Source organism: Microtus ochrogaster, chromosome X (assembly GCF_000317375.1).
Source record: "Microtus ochrogaster isolate Prairie Vole_2 chromosome X, MicOch1.0, whole genome shotgun sequence".
Taxonomy (NCBI): domain Eukaryota; kingdom Metazoa; phylum Chordata; class Mammalia; order Rodentia; family Cricetidae; genus Microtus; species Microtus ochrogaster.
The window spans coordinates 6,834,916-6,853,926 of record NC_022026.1 but is presented as its reverse complement, the minus strand read 5'-3'; the positions used below and the strand labels follow the sequence as shown (position 1 = coordinate 6,853,926).

At 38.0% G+C, this 19,011-nt stretch overlaps 1 protein-coding gene across 3 annotated transcripts in view; it reads left to right on the top strand.

The window, feature by feature from the left end:
• Positions 1-19,011, top strand: part of Gria3 (glutamate ionotropic receptor AMPA type subunit 3) — a 286,862-nt gene that overhangs the window by 68,436 nt on the left and 199,415 nt on the right. For all 3 annotated transcript variants that reach the window (XM_005358429.2, XM_005358430.3, XM_026784914.1), the window contains exon 3: positions 14,474-14,713. In XM_005358429.2, coding sequence (XP_005358486.1) covers positions 14,474-14,713 — 240 coding nt within the window. The remainder of the gene's footprint in view (positions 1-14,473; positions 14,714-19,011) is intronic.

Genomic DNA, 19,011 nt, shown 5'->3' with positions numbered 1-19,011 from the left:
TTTTCAAGTCTTGAACTGTTTCCATTATCTGTTTGATTGTTTTTCCTTGGTTTTCTAGGGTATCATTCACTGATTTATTCAATTCTTCGAACTTTCTGGTATATTTCTCATCCATTTCTATAGGGGTGTTTTTTTACATGCTGTTTAAGGGTGTCAATCACTTTCATGAAGTCAATCTTTTCTACTTCTTCTTGATTAAGGTGTTCATGTCCTCCCGTTGTGAGGTCGCTGGTTTCTGGTGGCTTCTTGTTGCTTTTCAGATTGTTGGGTGAATTCTTGCATTGTTGTCTGCCCATCTCTTCTTCCAAATGCTCCCTTATTGATCTTCTTTTACCGGATCAGGTCTCCTTGCCTACTGATATACCTTCCCAGTGCTGGCTCTCCCCATTGATGGCTCTCCTGGTGCCGAGAGATCAGATCTCCATGCCCAATGATGCCCCCCTTCCCTATGCTCACTCTCAGGGCTCCCAGATCAGGTCTCCCTGCTGGTTGGGTAGTTAGTAAACAAAGCACCTACCTTGCTTGTTGCAGGCAGGCTATAGAAACAAAGGAACTCCCGCCCGCTTGGGTGCCCTGAGGATTCCGACCCAGTGCCCAGACAGGCTGGGCTGAGCGATGTTATGTGTCGAAAGAGGGCAGTGGGGCCGAAGCGGGGAGGGTTTTGGATGCAAGCTGGGTGGGATAGGAAGAAAGAGGCAGTATGCAGGGAGTAGAGGCCCTGCAGAGAGCCCAAGAAGGATAGGGAGTTGAGGAACTTCTGAGTTCCCTGTCCTGGGCTGGCGCTGGGGGGTCAGAAACTCACCCCAATGTTGGCTCTCCTGGCGCCCAGAGATCAGGTCTCCCTGCTGGTTGGGTAGTTCGTAAACAAAGTGCCTACCTTGCTTGGTGCAGGCAGGTATAGAAACAAAGGAACTCCCGCCCTTTGGGTGCCCTGAGGATTCTGACCCAGTGCCCAGACAGGCTGGGCTGGGTGATGTTATGTGTTGAAAGAGGACAGTGGGGCCGAAGTGGGGAGGGTCCTGGATGGAAGCTGGGTGGGCTAGGAAGACAGAGGCAGTATGCAGGGAGTAGAGGCCCTGCAGAGAGCCCAAGAAGCATAGGGGGTTGAGGAACCCCTGAGTTCCCTGTCCCGGGCTGGTGCCGCGTGGTCAGAAACTCACCCCAATGCTGGTTCTCCTGGCGCCGAGAGATCAGGTCTCCATGCTGGTTGGGTAGCTCGTAAACAAAGCGCCCCTCATCTCTTATATTCTGTTGGTTATGCCTGCCTCTGTAGTTCCTATTAATTTACCCAGATTTTCCATATCCAGAATTCACTCAGTTTGTGTTTTTTATTTCTTCTATTTCAGTCTTCGAGTCTTGCACGGTTTGTTTCACCTATTTGATTGCGTCTTTTCTTGGGTTTCTTGGGTTTATTTGAAAGATTTATTGATTTCTTACAATTTTTGCTTGGCTTTTCCTCCACTTTTTAAGAGAATTTTTCATTTCCTCTTTAAAGGTCTCCATTATCCATTTAAGTTATGCTTAAAGTCATCTTCTCCTGTTTCTTCTGGGTTAGGATGTTCAAGCCTTCCTGTTATTTGACCCTGAGTTCTGGTGTTACCATGTTGTTTTTTAGGTTGTTGAATGGATTCTTGCATTGGTGTCTACCCATCTCTTCCTCCAATTGATCCTCGCAATGTCTTTGCCTCTTGGTCTAATCCTTGCAGTTGCTATCTGTGTCTTTGGAAACTGTTCTTGGTCTGCTCTGTACTGACGCTGTCTGTGTCTTAGGGAGCTACTTGGGTCTTTCTTGGCCCCCTCTTTTGGTCTGCTTTCTTGGTCTGCTCTCTTGGTACACTCTGTGCATTCTCAGCCCATGCTTCAGAGCTCCTCTCTTGGTCTTCTCTGTGTAGTCACAGCCTTTGCTTCAGGTTCCTTTCTTGCTCCTCTCTGCAGAAAGCTTGCCTTTTGGCTGGCTAGAGAAGCTGTCTGTATTTTCTCTTGGTCCTCTCTCCCTTGGCTATCTCTGTGAGTTTGCAGCTTGTGCATTAGATTTCCTCTGAGGTTGCAGGTGATAGAAGCCAGTTCTCTCTTTTTACTTTCACATTACTTCCAGAAAATAACTTCACATCTTCAGGCTTCTGTAGCATGTATCTTTACCTGCTGAGCCATCTTTCCAACACTAAATTTTTGAGACAGGGTTTCACTTGGTAGCCCAGGCTAGCTTGAAACCACAAAGTATTCCAGGCAGACCTTGAGCTATCATTGATTCTCTAACCCAAGCCTCCCATGCTCAGGGATTGTAGTCATGTGCCCCTCTCACACCTAGCTAAGTTATATTAATTTAAATGTAATTTGTTATGTATGGTTAATAGCTACCAGACTGGACAAAACATGTCTAATCCCTAGACATAAGAAACACATTTTGAGTAACAGCCCATCTTTCATTAGTAGCATTTTACAAATCTAGAGCTTTTTCTAAATTATCTCCCAGAGCCAAAATGCCTGCCTTACAATGAATGTCTTTGTCTCATTAGCCAAAGGGCTATTAAGGATATAAAAAAGCCAGTTTTGGAGGTCTAAGTTCTCATATCAAACCTAAACAACTGCTCTCAATGAAAATACCTTTCAAACAGATAACAGCAGGGCCCCCAGTGAAAGCCCTCAAGAGATTTTGAGGTGCACAATTCTGCAGAGACCCCAATGGCCAAGATAATAAAAAGTAGTCCATACTCCAGTAAATAGCCTCCTGTTCACTGTTAGGCAAGCCAGTCCTAATTACATTCAGTGGGCCATGTACAAAAACTAAACAGGATAGTTGGAGGGGACCTTCTTAGGAAGAAGAAGGGTTACATAAGAAAAGGAAGTTGTGAGAGTGTGGTGAGGGGGTAAAAATTACTGAAATATATTACATATATTTATGAAATTGTTAGCAAATGAAAACTTGATAATTTAATCAGTTGAATTTAAGTTAGCAAAAATACCTTTAATCTAAACTCACTTTTTTTTCTAGATTGAAATATTTTTTTGGTTTTGGTTGCTTGTTTGTTTGCTTTGGGCTGTTAGGCCATATTTAAAGGAATAGAAACTGAACAGGGCAGCACGATTAATTGAAACCCAGAAGGAGAAATTGGGATTCAACCTGAAAGTCAGAAAAGCAAAACAGCCAGACACTGGCTCTTACCTCTACCTCCATCGGAAATGCCTATCCTGCCTCCAGGAATCTCAGAATGAGACTGTCTGAGAGCTGTCTTCTCCCATTTTATATTCCTTCCTAGGGCTGGGATTAAAGTCGTGCACTACTACTGCCCGGTTTTTATGGCAAACTAATGTGACTACTGGGATTAAAGTGTGTATCACCATTGCCTGGTCTGTAAGGCTGACTAGTGGGGCTGTTTTACTCTCTGATCTTCAGGCAAGCCTTAGTTATTAAAATACAAATGAAATATCACTACAGGATAGATTTCTATTGGAGTAATAAGGTAAATTTTTTTATGAACACCAAGCCTGGGTTTTATGAGAGACCTGATGACTTTTCAAGAGCAGTGTTCCATCAGGACTGCATTTGAAAATTTTCACAAGGTTACTTAACTTTTTTTTTTTTCAAAAAAAAAAGTTTTCTGGAAACCCGAAATGTTGGGGACTATGGAATTCAAGAGCTGGTCAGGTAGCAGTTATTGTACCTGCAAAAATGAGCCGGTGATTTGATTCAAAACAGTAAAGAGTACTGAGTCAGCTTTCGATCTTAAGTAATAGCACAATGTTCGAAATTCTAGGAAGAAGGGTGTTCCCTTGTTTTTCACCAAAAGACACTTCTCTGTCTCAATAGCCCCTTTCCTCTCAGAATCCTCTTTTTTCACATCTTCTCCATAAAACTCAATGATAAATAGTGAATCAGAAATGGTGAGAAAATAATTCCATCTTTGTGCTTAGGAACAGGTTGAAAAAAAACTAAGGTCAGGGTCAATCATTTTTACTGCCTAAACTCCAAGTGTTTGAAGGATATATTTGCAGGACGAAGGAGCTCTAGTCAGAGTATTTATTACCTAATCCTCCTTATCCTGGAAAGTTTAGGGGTGAAGAAGGAATTAGCTCTCTGAGCAATACAGTCCTTAACTGTACCATCTTTAGCATTTTGTCAATAACTTAGATATCACTATTTAAAGCTAGCTGGTCAGTTTGCAAATGACATATAACTGAGAACAACAGTGAATAAACTTATTAATCAAATCAGGTTTTAAATTACTCCCAAGAAAATGGGTCAAAACTATGAAGATATTTTAAAGACATAGAAGTCTTTTAAGTGCAAAAAAATGTTGACAGCATATATCCATGTTTGTGAGGTACCTGCCATGACAGAAAATGTTTATATGTCTGTAGGTGTAGAAGACTATGGAAGCTGTAAGAAGTGATTGGCTTCCTTAAATCTGGAGTTACAGTCAGTTGTGAACTGCCCATAATGGGTGCTAAGAACTGAACTTGGGTTCTCTGCAAAAACAATAAGTACTCATAACCACAGAGTTAATTCTCCAGCCCCAGAAATTCTTAATAATTTATATGACTTATACATTCAAGACCACAAAGTAAGAAGCTATTCTATAAATCCATATAGTGGGATTTTCAAAAAAAATCATTACTATTGTAGGCAGCACTGACAAATATGTCATGGGTATACCAACATGAGGGTGACAGATCAGTGAGTTTTTATATTTATTTCTTTTTTGATGAGATCAACCCACTAGTAGGTGTACTCAATCCTGGCCACACACTCCACGTGGGATGTGAGTAGGATTTGACAAAAGGGAACATATTCAGAGGAGGATGGGTAGAGTGAGGGTGGGCCTGGATCTGGATCCATTTTACACATCTGAAGAATAGCTGGTACTAAGGGTAGTTAGTCTGAAGAAAAGGAGTCATATCTGCATATGTCTTATGGTGTGCTATTAAAGCATGAATTAAATATTTGAGCTTCAACCCCTGCCTCTAGAAAGGATCAACAGATGGTGAAACCTACAGGAAGGCAGATTTGTGCTCCGTAAAATAAGGACATTTCTAATAGAATCATGTAAAAATAGAATGCATTGTTTTCTGACAGGCCAAGGCAATAATCATCAGCCTTATTTAAGAGGACGTGGTATGTCAATCTAGTTACAGAGATGATATGAGAGGGGTTAGCCAAGCCTAACAGATACACGAAAAATATGAGAAAGGCCGGGCATAATGAAACACGCCCATTATCACAACAATGTAAGAGGCTGAGGCAGAAGCATTGCATGAGTACTAAAGTTCAAACAAAACTCAAGTGGATAACAGAACTATAGAAAGACTCTGTCTAAAGAAGAAGAATGTGTGAGAAAATTAAAACAGAATGTGAATTTGTAACTGATAATTAGACTATTTTATTACTTCATATGATCTTTAAATTGTGAATTTTTCAAGTCTATAAAAATGACCTACAGACATAAACTACAGTAAACCAAAGAAAATCTTTTAAGAATTGCTTTTATTTGGAGGCCTTCTCTCTCCCCCACAGCATGAGCTACAAAATGAAAGAAACGTTTTTCAAATCATTTATGGCATGTTACCAAGCTTGAAGCTCTTACCCGTCCATGACAAATTCTAGAGCTGAATTTAAGGCACCATAAGAGCATCTGTTTTCCACCTAGCTATAGAAATTATTTTATTTACTATGAACGGATCAGTGGCTCAATTAGTTTTTCAATTAAGAGTCTTGATAGTTCCCATGTTAAGTGAGTTGCAAGTCAAGATGGGCCCGTGACTCTGTTCGATGATTGACAGTGATACGTGGTAATGGCAGAAAGCTGAGAAGAATGAAATCCTGCTGAGTTATTTATAAAGACCATGACGATTCCTAGGAACTCAGTACCAATACTGCTTACTCACTGACACCCAGGGAGCAGTTTTGATCATTTTTCTAAAGGAATTTCAGCTACTTTCATTTATTCTTTGCATACCCCTATGAAGTAGGCAGGACAGCTGTTACAAATGACAGGCCTAGAAGTTCAGTGAAATAACAGGCTCAGCGAGAGGCAACCAAGGTATCTGGGGTTGTCATGAGAGCACTGCTTGTCATGTAGTAGAAATTCAAACTTTATTAGATGAATAAATAAATTAATTAATGAATAAACAAACAAATTTTAGACACATATCCTACTATCAAGCTTTAAAAATTTAAAAGGTGTTGACCTACTTCAGTACCTTCCTGGACATTTCTAACAGTGTTGTTTTAGAAAGACCATTTATAGTTAAAGGTGAAAAATGAATTTTCCAAAATACATGCATTTGTATGTTAATGTTGTGTTTATAAGCCATTATATTCAAGAAAGATAAAATGTTGATAATAAGTGTTTTCTTTCTTGACATTTAGATATAAAAGCCACATAATTGCAAAAATAACTAGTTAGACTGTCAAAAGGAAGTGCACTCCTGAGAGCAGAACAGAATGTTCAAGGAAATTAACCCTAAAACAGTAATTAGACCATGGAATCATCAGCTGGAGAGTGGGGTTGACACCTTGTTCTGACTCAAAACTATGAACACCATTACAGTTATGAAACTACAAGACCAAAGGCCATTGCAGATAGTGGGAAGTGATCTGTATAAACCCAGGGATGCCATAAGCTAACTTCCTTTCCGCACAAGCTCAACCACATCTTTTTTCTATCTAGTTGCCCTTCTCGTCCATCCCCAGATTAAATATAGACTATCAAAACTCAAGGCCAGGGATGTAAGTACTTCTTTGGTAAGTTTTGAAGTCTTTAAAAATATCTACTTTCCCTAAGCTTCTACCATTAAAAGGACTCTTTAGGGATTTTGTAGACATCTATATATTATCATTTGGGTTAGGGTTTTTTTCTATTCAGAAAAGAAGTCATCAGCTGAATTTATGTTTCTCAAAGTGTGGGACAGATAGAAGTCTCCTGAAAACAGTAAACAGGTTTTAAGGCATATTTGACTTATTATCACTGCAGTGAAGAAGTGTTCATGAATAGAGGCCAAAGATGTTACTAAATACCCTATAGTGTATAAGGCAACTCTCATAATGATATCCAAAACAAAATGCCAATAGTGTCAAAGTTGGGAAACCTTGAGTTGACTCATTCGCAAAGTTATTTTCTTTCACTGGTCCATTATTAACTAATTTACAGGAGTAAATAAAAATTAAGATACCTATATTTTGACCAATCATTCAGAACATAAATGAGAAGAGGAATGTGAAAAAGAAAAAATACTGCAAGCATAAGCCCAGTTAAGAGACTATTGTCAATATTATAAAAAGACTGAGAGCATGCACTAAAAATGAATCAAGGATAAATACTCCTCATGCTTTAAGAACAGTGGTTCTCAACCTGTGTGTCACGACCCTTTGGGAGTCAAATGACTGTTGCATGGGGAGGGAGCCCTTGTTCCATCCAGCTGCCTGGCTAGCTTACACCTGAAATAATCACACAGAGACTGTATTCATTAAATTACTACTTGGCCCATTAGCTCTAGTTTTTTATTGGCTAATTCTTACATCTTGATTTAACCTATCTTTATTAATCTGTGTATTGCCACGTGACGGTGGCTTACCAGCAAAATTCTAACCAGCACCCGTCTCAGGCAGGAGATCCATAGTGTCTGCCACTCTGCTCTTCTTCCCAGCATTTAGTTCTGCCCCATCAGGCCTAAAATAGTTTCTTTATTCATTAGCCAATGAAAGCAACACATAAACAGAAGGACCTCCTACACCAAATGACCCTTCCACAGGGATTGCCTGCGACCATCAGAAAACACAGATATTGACATTACATTTCACAACAGAAGCAAAATTACAGTTATGAAGTAGCAAGAAAATAAATTTTATGGTTGAGGGTCACAACATGAGGAACTATATTAAAAGGTCTCACCCAGCATTTAGAACCACTGGGTTAGAAGCTAAGTATGTGAATCATTATAAAATAGTAGAACAAAGGAGTGGGGGAGAAAGTGGGAGCCAATATGACCTTTCAGACTTTACACTAGATAAAGAGTGACAGGTTAGGAGAAACATGGATAAGAGAGGAAATTCATGGGATGAAGATGTCAATAAGAAAACAGTATGCTCAGTCTATGATGCCCCTGAGTTGTTTAGTGAGGAGTTAGAAATCTAGATCTGGAACTCATAAGTATCTACTTAAAATTCAGTCACATGGAAGTAAAATGAGTTGAAATTCGGCTGCCTGGCGCATAGTAGGGTTTATCTTTTGTAAATATTTGTTGAAAGAACATTATGTTTGGTATAAGAGGGCCAGTGATAATGTCTTTGAAAACATCTTTATTGAACGGATGTAACAAGAGAACAGCCAGGATGGTTACACAGAGAAACCTTCTCTCAAAAAAATCAAAACCAAAATAAAACAATATGAAGAACAAAAGTATGTGTGAGGACCTGTCCTATGTGTGAGTTGTCACTGAACTAATGAATAAAACTTTTCAAGTGAGTTTGTCTGAGTATGTCTCCCTGGGTATGACATTGACCTTATCCCCAACATAACACGCACACATACATACATACATACATACACACACACACACACACACACACACACACACACACACCACAGAAACACACCACACACACATACTCATTTCACTAGACTAGAAATCCACAGTGAACTAATGGAACAGCTTCAGAAATCATTAGTTTATATGATCTCTTCAAGTGTCTCCAGTGTTGTGCTTCACTGATCTGCTAGAATTCAATATACTCTGGTATTATATAAAGAAGCTTCTTATGATCCATCTGGATCGGTTCCTTCATAGCTCTATTGTTCTGCTTCGTGTTTGCTTCACATGTTAAGTCAGCAAGAGACTTCAGTTTCCTTTTTTACACTTGATTCAAAGGGGTATGAAAAAATGTTCTATAAACCATCCACAATATTGTTATTTGGATATTTAGAATAATTGAGTTGTTTGACATTTTTAATTACACCTTTTGGAATACATGTGGTGTAATTAGATACTATGCTGTACATTAATGGTACCTGTCCCAGTCTTACAGATTTGGGGAACTATATATACAAGCATGACAGCTGGATCCAGCGTTGCTTGTCACTCTCCACTGAAGGGAGCACAGCTGGAACATTACAATACAGTCCCTAGGAAAGCAGGAGATAGTCAAAAATGACATCTTCAATGGGAAACACTTCGGTTTTGTAAGTGGGGAAAGACGGAGATAGGCATTCCTAAGAAAAAGACAACTAATGTTTTTCACATCAAGAAAGTTCAGAGGCCACCGGCCAGAAAAGCATTTTACCTGCGCACTGGCATTATATAGGGAGAACAAGAGGCAGAGGACAATAGCACATTCTTGAGCCAAATTAGCAGGATGTCTTTTGTAACCAATTATTACCCAGGATCGAGATGGAAAAGAACAGTGAAGAAATGGATTGAACAGGCAAGAGAGAAGCCAGTCTGTGCTACCTAGACATGCAGTGTGAGATTGGGGGCAATGACTGCTGGGGGGAGACTATGATAGAGTTAATAGAGAGCAAAGTATGCCAAGGGAATAATAGCTGACTATATGAAGTTAACATCCTTTCATGTTTTACCTATTTATATCATTTGTTGGACTTTCCTGTCAATAATAATTAAGATGTATGAGAAGGTGATAGTTATTCATTCCGCTATGAGTGCCCATCTAGCTCATAGTTGAAACCCAATTAACATTTTGAGAAAGTTAAGAGCTAGTATTAATGGAGTATCTCTATATACCTACACTAGATGCCTCTCATCGATTTACTCAGTTTCATTTTCACAATGGTGCTAACACAGGTATTACTGTTTCAATTCTATAAAAAAGAAACAAGGTCAAAGTCACAGAACAACTAATAGATACACTATTTGAACATCTAGGCTTCTATTAGTTGCTTCTCCCATTGCTGTGGAAAAAAAAAAACTTCTGACAAAAACAACTTAAGGAAGAGTTTATTTTGACTCCCAGCTCAAGGGTAAGTCAAACATGATAGGGAATTCATGGGATCCTGGAGCATCAGATGGCTGGTCACATTGTACCCATAGTCAGGAAACAGAGATAGATGAATGCTGGAGATCGTTTTGGTTTGTCCTTTTTATTCAGTCCAGGAAACCAACCCATGGAATGGTGCCACTCATGTTTAGGGTGGCTCTTTCGATCTCAATTAAAAAGCCTAGCAACTCCATGTCCACCGGTTTTACAGATCTTGTCAAGGTGGCAACCAATACTAATCATCACGAGTCTAATTTGAAACCTACATATACCACAGAGCTCCTATCCAAGGCTCACAGATACTAACTAATCAACATTAAGTCATGCTGCTTATTGGAACCAATATCTGCCTGTCTTAAACGATATCTTCTTCCTAATGCCTTTATAACATTACCAAGATAAATTTCTCTTCCGTTGGTATTTTACCGAGGACTGTCTTCTAGGATGTAGGAGAAATGGGTATGGTTCACTAAGGATTCAGCAAACAGACATCCCACAAGTCTCAAGTACCAAAAGTGTCACCAACCTGCCACTGGCTCTTGTTGGTTCTGGGGGCTGGAAGGGGCTGAGAAAGGTAGCTGGGATACATCTATATCCCTTTGACTGAGAGTAAAGAATTAAAGGTAAGTTACTTTCATGATAGGCAAATCCTAATCCACACTGCCCTAGATAACTCCAGAATAGGGATGCTGAGGACATGCTGGTAAAGCATTTCTAAGAGCCTTATTCATAATTCATTGTGCAACCTTAAAGAAGGCACTTTTTTATATCACAGTTTCTTTATGGTAAGGAATGTAAGACCAGTGGAAATCTCTTCAAACGCATGAGCTCCATTTCGTCTCTTTCATATATTTATCTTTCTATATAGGTATTAGACTTTCACACATAAAATTTCATTTTAAGCAGGGCTGGTGACATATGTCTTTAATACCAGCTCTTGGGAGACAGAGGTAGAAAGTTCTATGTGAGTTTGACGCTAACCTGTTCTACATAGCAAATACTAGGACAGTCAGAGATACATAGCGAGACTCTATCTAAAAATTTTTATTTCAAAGGTTTCCAACACCAATAACTATGCTTGAAAAAGCTATAAATAAGGAAAGAGCTCATTAGATTCCTTCCAGTTCACTTTAGGAATCTAAAAACATACTTTCTGTTCAATTAAACTTCTGAGAATTTTATACATAAGTACAGTATTTTCATCATATCTACCTCTCTCTCCCCTTCTAACTCCTCTACTTCCCCTAACTCCCTTTCAAATTTACAGCCTCTTCTTTATGTTATATATTACATATAATTAAGTACAGTAATATTAATATTGGTATGTATACACATATACTGTGTGTATGTGTGTGTGTGTGTGTAAAATAGAGATTATTCTGTGAGTAAGTTCAGTGTTCCATTTCAGTTGTACCCTTTGTAGCCACAGAATATTACAAGAATCTCTTATGAGAGGCCCCACCAAGGTACTCTGTGTTCCAGCTTCTTTCAGAAGCTACTACAACTGTCCTCTTGTGCCAGCTCTCCCCACTGACCTCATGTTCTCTGAGCCTTGTATTTGTGTTATCTACATTTACTGCAGTGTATGGAACAAAGGAAACCATCTACAAGTGTCAGTATTTGTTAGGCCTTTGCATTACAAGTGAAGACAGTAGAACATTTACTGAGGTTCTCTTAACACTTGCTGATATCCACCATCACATGTCTGTCATTAGGACCTGGGAAAAGTTTGTCAGACAAGCCAAAGAGAAAAGACACATACAGCTAAAATGTCATTAGCTATGTTACACTTCTTGGATTGAGTGATGAGTTTCTGGATATTTATTATACTCTAAATAAATAAGCAAATTCAATGAAGTATGAAAGCTTCATAAATGACTCCTTAGTCTCAAAATAATAGATATAAGAGGAAAACAACACTTATTTTTCTATTATCCAGAATCTCATCACTGTAATTTCCTTTCATTTTTTTTTTTTGTCAAAAATAAACTAGTCAGAATGGGGTTCTCTATGCTAAAAACATGTTGTATTTCTTCAAAGCCTGTTTTACGCAGGGCCCCTGGGGTCTTACTTTTCATGTTTTCTAGTTGGTATGGAGCTGACAACTATCAGTTTTCCTCTGAATCATTTTGTTTGAAGGATCATGATTGCTTCTTCAAACCTTTTAGTCCATAGTCATTCATAGGGACATCTTTCTTGAATTATAAGTAAAATAAAGATGTTCAATTAGTTGAATTTAAATTTCAGATAAATAACAAGTAAGCTTTACTATATGAATTTGAAGCATGCTTGTACTAAAATTAATTTATTATGTATATTAAATGAAAATTTAATTGGAAATCTATATTTGCTAAATATGAAAACTCTATCTCATACACGTGAATATTTAACGATACTGTTGGATTTGGACTGCAAGGATTTTAAGTTTCAGAGTGCTCATTTATTTACTTAGTAACTGCAACTTTTTTGATCTCTAAATTAGCAACTGAATAGTAAAGGAATCGATACTTCATAAGGTCCATGGAGAAATTAAGTGAGATTAGAGTTGTACTAGTAAACAGAGTCCCTAGATAAATATTACTTATCACTCACTGATTCTTCTTATTTTAAATAACTATTACTGTTACTGCGGTGTGCTTTTTTATCATTAGTATGCCTATAAGCATTATTATTGGTCATTATTTGACCTGATATCACAAACCCTCCATTTACATGATTAAACTTAGAATGGAATTTTCCTTAGCATTTCCTTTCATGATAACCTTAGTATTTCCCTGCATGAAAAGCAAAGATCTTTTTGGTTCTAAGTACTCCCTTTGGCTCTCATCTTCTAGTACGCCCAATCAATGCACTAGCTGCCATTCTTTAATTAATATAAAGAACTTTCCTGTCCATATGTCTTGAGGTCATTTAGAATGTCTACAATTAAAGAAGGTGGTCTACTATGCTGGAGATGGTGCTAGAGATGAGGGAGTAAATGATAATCTTTGAGATGTCTCCCTCAAGCTAATGACAAGTTGGTTTGCTCAGTGGGTGACCCTAACCAACATAGATTTAAACAGCATGTGTGGAGAGCAAGATACCACAGGTATCAAGAACTCGATTTCTCATAATGTTATGAAGAAATTATCTGGATTCCTCTCTACTTGCCTACCTTCTACTTTCAATGTTTTCTTTCATTGTGTTGCTGAATGCCTTTAGTATTTCTCCTCTCAGGGAGGATCTCAGACATGATCATTTTCTTCTCTGACCCACTCATTCCCATAACCCCTCATCCTTCTGCTTTCCCACTCATCTCAACAACTAATTGGACATATTAATTTGTTTCACCATAATAATGGCTTTAATGATTCTACTTAATCCTTCTCCCAAGCCACAGTCTTTTTTAACGCCATAAAAAGAAAGAAATGAGCCTAACACAGAAATCTATGGTTTCATAGCAGAAAAGGGAGACCAGGCAGGACCTCTTAAATCACATTGCATTATGCCTGTTATGTCTGCTTCGCATGAATGGAAGGGAGCAGTGGTGCAGATAATCGAAAGATCATTTCCACTTCGTTTGGGAATGCACCACACAGTGTTGTTGTAGCTGATTTGCTTTGCTAATTATGTTCTACTGAAGCTAATATTGAAATTGGTTCAATTTTTTTAAGCTCCTCTGGGCTAGAAGAGAGAAGAGGCAGTGGCACGGTCCACTTTGAAATGAAGGAAAACTGACAACAATGAGGGGGCAAAGAAATTTTTCTATTTAGGCTAATGAGTCCACCAGATAAATGGAATAGGATCAAAGTAGAACTTGGCCAATTATGCCTGGGAAGACCAAGCAGCCAACTGTCTCCTGTGGTTCAATAGCCACTGAGAGGTCATTCATTTCCACAGCCTGTCCACAATCTGAAATCCTCTAAATTAGTACTCTACGTGAAGGGTCTTTGTCATAATACAACCGTGGTTGTAGCTCTATTTAACAGCAAGAATAACACATTTCCAGGCAGACACATTAGCGGTTAGTCTGATTCAAACTGTGTCCACTGTATTGACTTAGAAAGAAAAGAACTGAAGGCGAGAAAGACAAGGGTGCCTTGATAGTTGTATCACCACACTAAGGGGTCATTGGGCAACCATTGTGGGAAGATAAGAGCCTGAAGTGCCATGGAGGTGAGCAGGGAGACTTGGAAGAAATAAGACAACTGCTGCCTCTTTTCTTTCTGAGTTTCTTGGCCACTGTAGACACAGATATGTAATTCTCGCCAATAAACATTTCTCTTTCTTATTTTCCAGCAGGGCAACTGGACTATCAGAGGGTTCTATATATTTCTCTAGAGTCTTGGCATCTTATTTTTGGTTTGTTGTTTGTTTGTTTGTTTGCCTGCTTGCTTTTTGACACGGGTAATTTAGAGATTAATTGTGCATTGGCTTTCTAACCTTACAAGCTGCCATGGGGGACAGCTGACCTATTGAAATGCATTTCTCTCTTTCTCCTCGCAGTCTGCTCCCAGTTCTCCAGAGGGGTGTATGCTATCTTTGGATTCTATGACCAGATGTCAATGAACACCCTGACCTCCTTCTGTGGGGCCCTGCACACATCGTTTGTCACACCGAGCTTCCCAACTGATGCAGATGTGCAGTTTGTCATTCAGATGCGCCCGGCCTTGAAGGGGGCCATTCTGAGTCTGCTGGGCTACTACAAGTGGGAGAAGTTTGTATACCTCTATGACACAGAACGAGGTAAGAAGATGCATCTAGTTTACTCTATGGGTATTCATGTGACAGTGATTTTTAAATGTCATCACAGTGCATCCCTTTCTTCCAGTAGATACAGTTTAATTCTCCTTTAAGTTTCTTTTCAGTATTCAAAATAAATGAAACATGAGAAATCAATTGTAATTTTAGAACCTAATTATCCAAGTCATATACAAAATTCCTCAATAAAATGTGACTAGGGATACACCGTGGCAATAATTTTTGTAAGAGAACTCATCAAGAAAAACTTTATTTGATGGAAAATAAACGAAGTGTAGAATACTATCAAATAAAGTTTTTGATCTAAAAAATAAAAACTTCCATGTACTACTATGTGTGCCTATGTGTGATCTACTGTGCCACATAGGATATGGAAGCCCAATCTGGAAGGTGTTAGAAAATGAATCTTGCGAGATTATGATGATTGTCCTTTCAAGATATACTAATTAATATGTTGAAACATACACATAATAATATAACTAAATGTGCCCTCCCAATCCAGTTGTTTCTATTGTTTTCCAAAATGAAACTGAGGGCCCTTAATTATGATGTTGTATCAGTGTTCTGATATCAGTTATTTGCCTGTAGACTAAATGTCAATGGTTCTCTCTGAGTCTACCACTTCAGATTCAGAGGCAGAAGAAACAAATGAAAGGTGTTTCTTCCTGGTCCCTGGGGTAGCTAAAGAAAAGCTCTTTCTCATCAACATAATTTGAAATGCTAGCTTGCTCCTGAGAAGTAAGAACATTCTTCACATTCCTCTGATTTAGCTGCAGCACCAGATCATATCATAAAACAGGCAAGCCTGCCTTTGCCTCCGATACATACCAGCAAAGAGGGGTTGAAACTCACCAATCAGGATCTGAGAATTCTGATACTAGCTAGCTTTCTGATCTTGACCAAGTCTCTGGTACTCTCTTGATCTTGGTCTCCTCACCTAAGGCGTGTCCCTTTTTTAATATATAAAATTCTATGGTTCTGTGATCCCTTTTGATAATATACCAGACACAATAAACTTTGTATCTTGGAAATAATTGTAACTTAGATACTATAAATGAGTCAATCTAATGATTTTGCAAACTACTATCTATCTTTAATGGTGTATTCTACCTCTAAGACAGAATTACATAAAATATAGTTCCAATAGGTGTGAGCAAAAAAGATCATTTATGTGACAATTCATGCTATACTAGATTCTGATTGCTTTAAATATTGTAAAAAGGTAGCATTCAAGAAAAGCAGAGTTTTCAGAGACAACTCCTTAGAGTAAATGAACCTCTACAGCAGGATTTCTTGAGGAAGGGAAAACAGGAACATCATGAGGCCTCAACTCTAAACAAAGACCTACCAAGTAGTCAGTCCTGAGATCATATACCTATACATAACATTGCATGGACTGAGCAGATTATATTTATGTATTTGGAAATATTTTTATATGTGTGACAAGCAGTTTAAAAAGTAGACCATGAATTTGAGAAATAGCAATGGGTAAGGGTGCATGAAAGGAGGCAGGGAAAGAAAGGAGGAAAATAATGTAACTATATTATAGATTCAAACCCAAAAATTATTATGTTTTTAAAAAGAATAGAGACAAAGGACAGAGTACAAAGCTCTGTGTGTTCAAGCAGAGTCTTGATTCACTAGGGTAACAACGTTGTTTAAACATTGTTTAAAAATGTCTAATTTGTGATGTACTCTATTTTAATGCATTTCCTTCCATTCAAAACACTGAGAGTGAATTAGTTAATTTCCATATATTGCATGTAATGCAATTTGGAGCATTGTAGTTTACAGAACTAAAGGCTGAAAATCATCTGTTTCTCTCCTGAAGCTTCTTTTTTCCATTAAATATCAGTTCTCTTAATGCTGTAACTATATTAATTTCAAAGAAGACCCAATGCATGCATTCTCTCACCATCACCTATAAAAAATCTCTGCTCATTAGGCCTCTACTGTGAAAAAGAAAGCTGACACCATCTAAGTCTGCTTCTTATCCCTCCTTTAGTCCTTAAACCATCTCATTAAATAGTTGGAGCAATTCTATGATCTGACATCCAAAAGAAACATTTCTGATTGAATATTTATTTCCATGTTTATTTCCTCTTTAGCTATTTACCAGGTGGGACTAACTTATTATGTTTTCGAGAAATATATTACATAAACATGAACATTAATGTCCACTTTGGAAACTGTTTTCAAAATGCTGTACCAAGAACTATCCCAAAATTTTAATAACTTTCTATTACCCACACGAGAGAAAATACAGTCTATTCTTCAAGATTCAGTATGCTTATGCCTGAGCCCATTAACTGTCAAGCTCTCCCTATGCACCCTCCTATTTGTCACTATTGTCAAAATGTGCCACATCCATGTCTCTGCTTTATCAACTTCACTTATTCTACTACTTCCTGAAACACTCCTATATCTTAGAAAATTGTTTCAATTTTTCTAACCCCATAACAAACTCTACCTCCCTCCTTATTCATTTAATAGTTATTAAGCTTCCAATAGTAAATAAGACACATATGGTTCCTATAGTCATAAAACTTATCTTCTAAGAGAGACAGAAAAATCAAGTAAATAATAAATAATTTTGTACATTTAGATAGTGTCCTATGAAAAAAACAAAGATTATAATGTTTGGATCTAATTTGTAAAGGGTATTCATGGCTAACCTTAATGAGGAATGGCATTATAATCTGGTAACTAACAAAATGAAGGACACAGCCTAATGTGGAAACAGTCAGTGCATAGAACCTGTAGAAATTATTAGAAGATCAATGTGGCTCAAAATTAGTGAGAAGAAAGGAGGATGGTTGGACAAAAGCTGCAGAGATAAAGGAGAGCCATATTTTAGTCACGGAGTAAAGAGAGTGGATTCTTCCGGGGAAAGGTATTGCAAGATTCTAAGCAGAGGGGTCAAACAAATTAATGTAAGCTTTTATAGCAAATAGAGTGTGTGGTGAACTAAGGAAAATCAGTGGAAAAACAGCCATTATAGTCATGCAGGTCAGAATGATGACAACTTGAGCAAAGCTGGAGGTAGAGAAAGGTATTAAGGAGTAAAAATGGTGATGCTATTTACTGAGCCAGTTTAGAGGAGAAATCTTGCCTACCTCTGAACACCCAGAGAATCCCCTCTGTCCACACCATTCACTTAGCATTTAACATAGTGGCTTCTGCACTGTTACTTCATTTGGTCTGATATATACTACTCCAACCTCTTATCTCCAATGTGATAATAATCAGTTCTTGAAATAACTCAGTAACATATCTGTTCTATTTCTTTTTTCTTCAATGATAATCTATTACATCAGAACTAAAATGATGGGGAGATATATAGCATCAAATATAATTTTATAATAGTTTAAATTACACTAGATGTGGAAGACAAAGAGGGAGAAAGAGGGATCCCTTTTTATGTTCAAATAAGCTAGATATTCAGTGTTGGAACTGCTCTAGTTTGGTCCAGGAATGAAGAAGAAGCCAAAGAATGGGTTAAACTTTGGAGGTCATTTAAAAGATATGTTGCACAAACATGACCATTTTTCTCTGGTGTTATCAAACACTGAATGAATTTGAGGGATACCCTGGCTCTGCTCTGATTTCTGTCTGCAGAGGAAGGTCTGATTCAGAATTTGCAAGTCACTGCTTCACTTAATAAAAATGTCACCTTGCTTCATTAACAACAAGTTAGAAAATATGCATTTGGTTCTATCTACATAAAAGGTCAGTTCTAAGGGAAATTATGAGACTGACTAAGTATGTCACCTACCCTCTCTATAATCTTTCCTTTTATTAACTTCCCTGTTTCTTGTTTACCTAATGTTCCTCAGCATACATCTCTATGCCTGCCCTCCCTGCTAGGAGCAAAACTACATCTCTGCCTATCCTTCTTCCACACCTTCGTGTCCTGCATTCTGTTCCCCCTGATAAATAGTCTTTCTCTGCTAATGACAACACCTCAGCTCGCCAATTTATTCATGCCAATTGATATGGTTCCTAATGACTTAGTGTATTCAGGAGAAAAGAAATTTCTATTCAGGAAGGAACTTCTGTAGAAACAGAACCTTAATCCAAAAATGTTTCTCTCTTTATTATTATCACTTTTAATTGGCACATACTAGTTATGCATATTTATGAGAGACAATGTGATATTTTGATACATGTATACATTGCACAGTGATCAAAATTGGGGTAATTAGCATATGGGTCACCTCATCTATTTGTCATTTCTTTATAGCGAACATACTCACAAAATCCTTTTGGTTATTTTTGAAAAA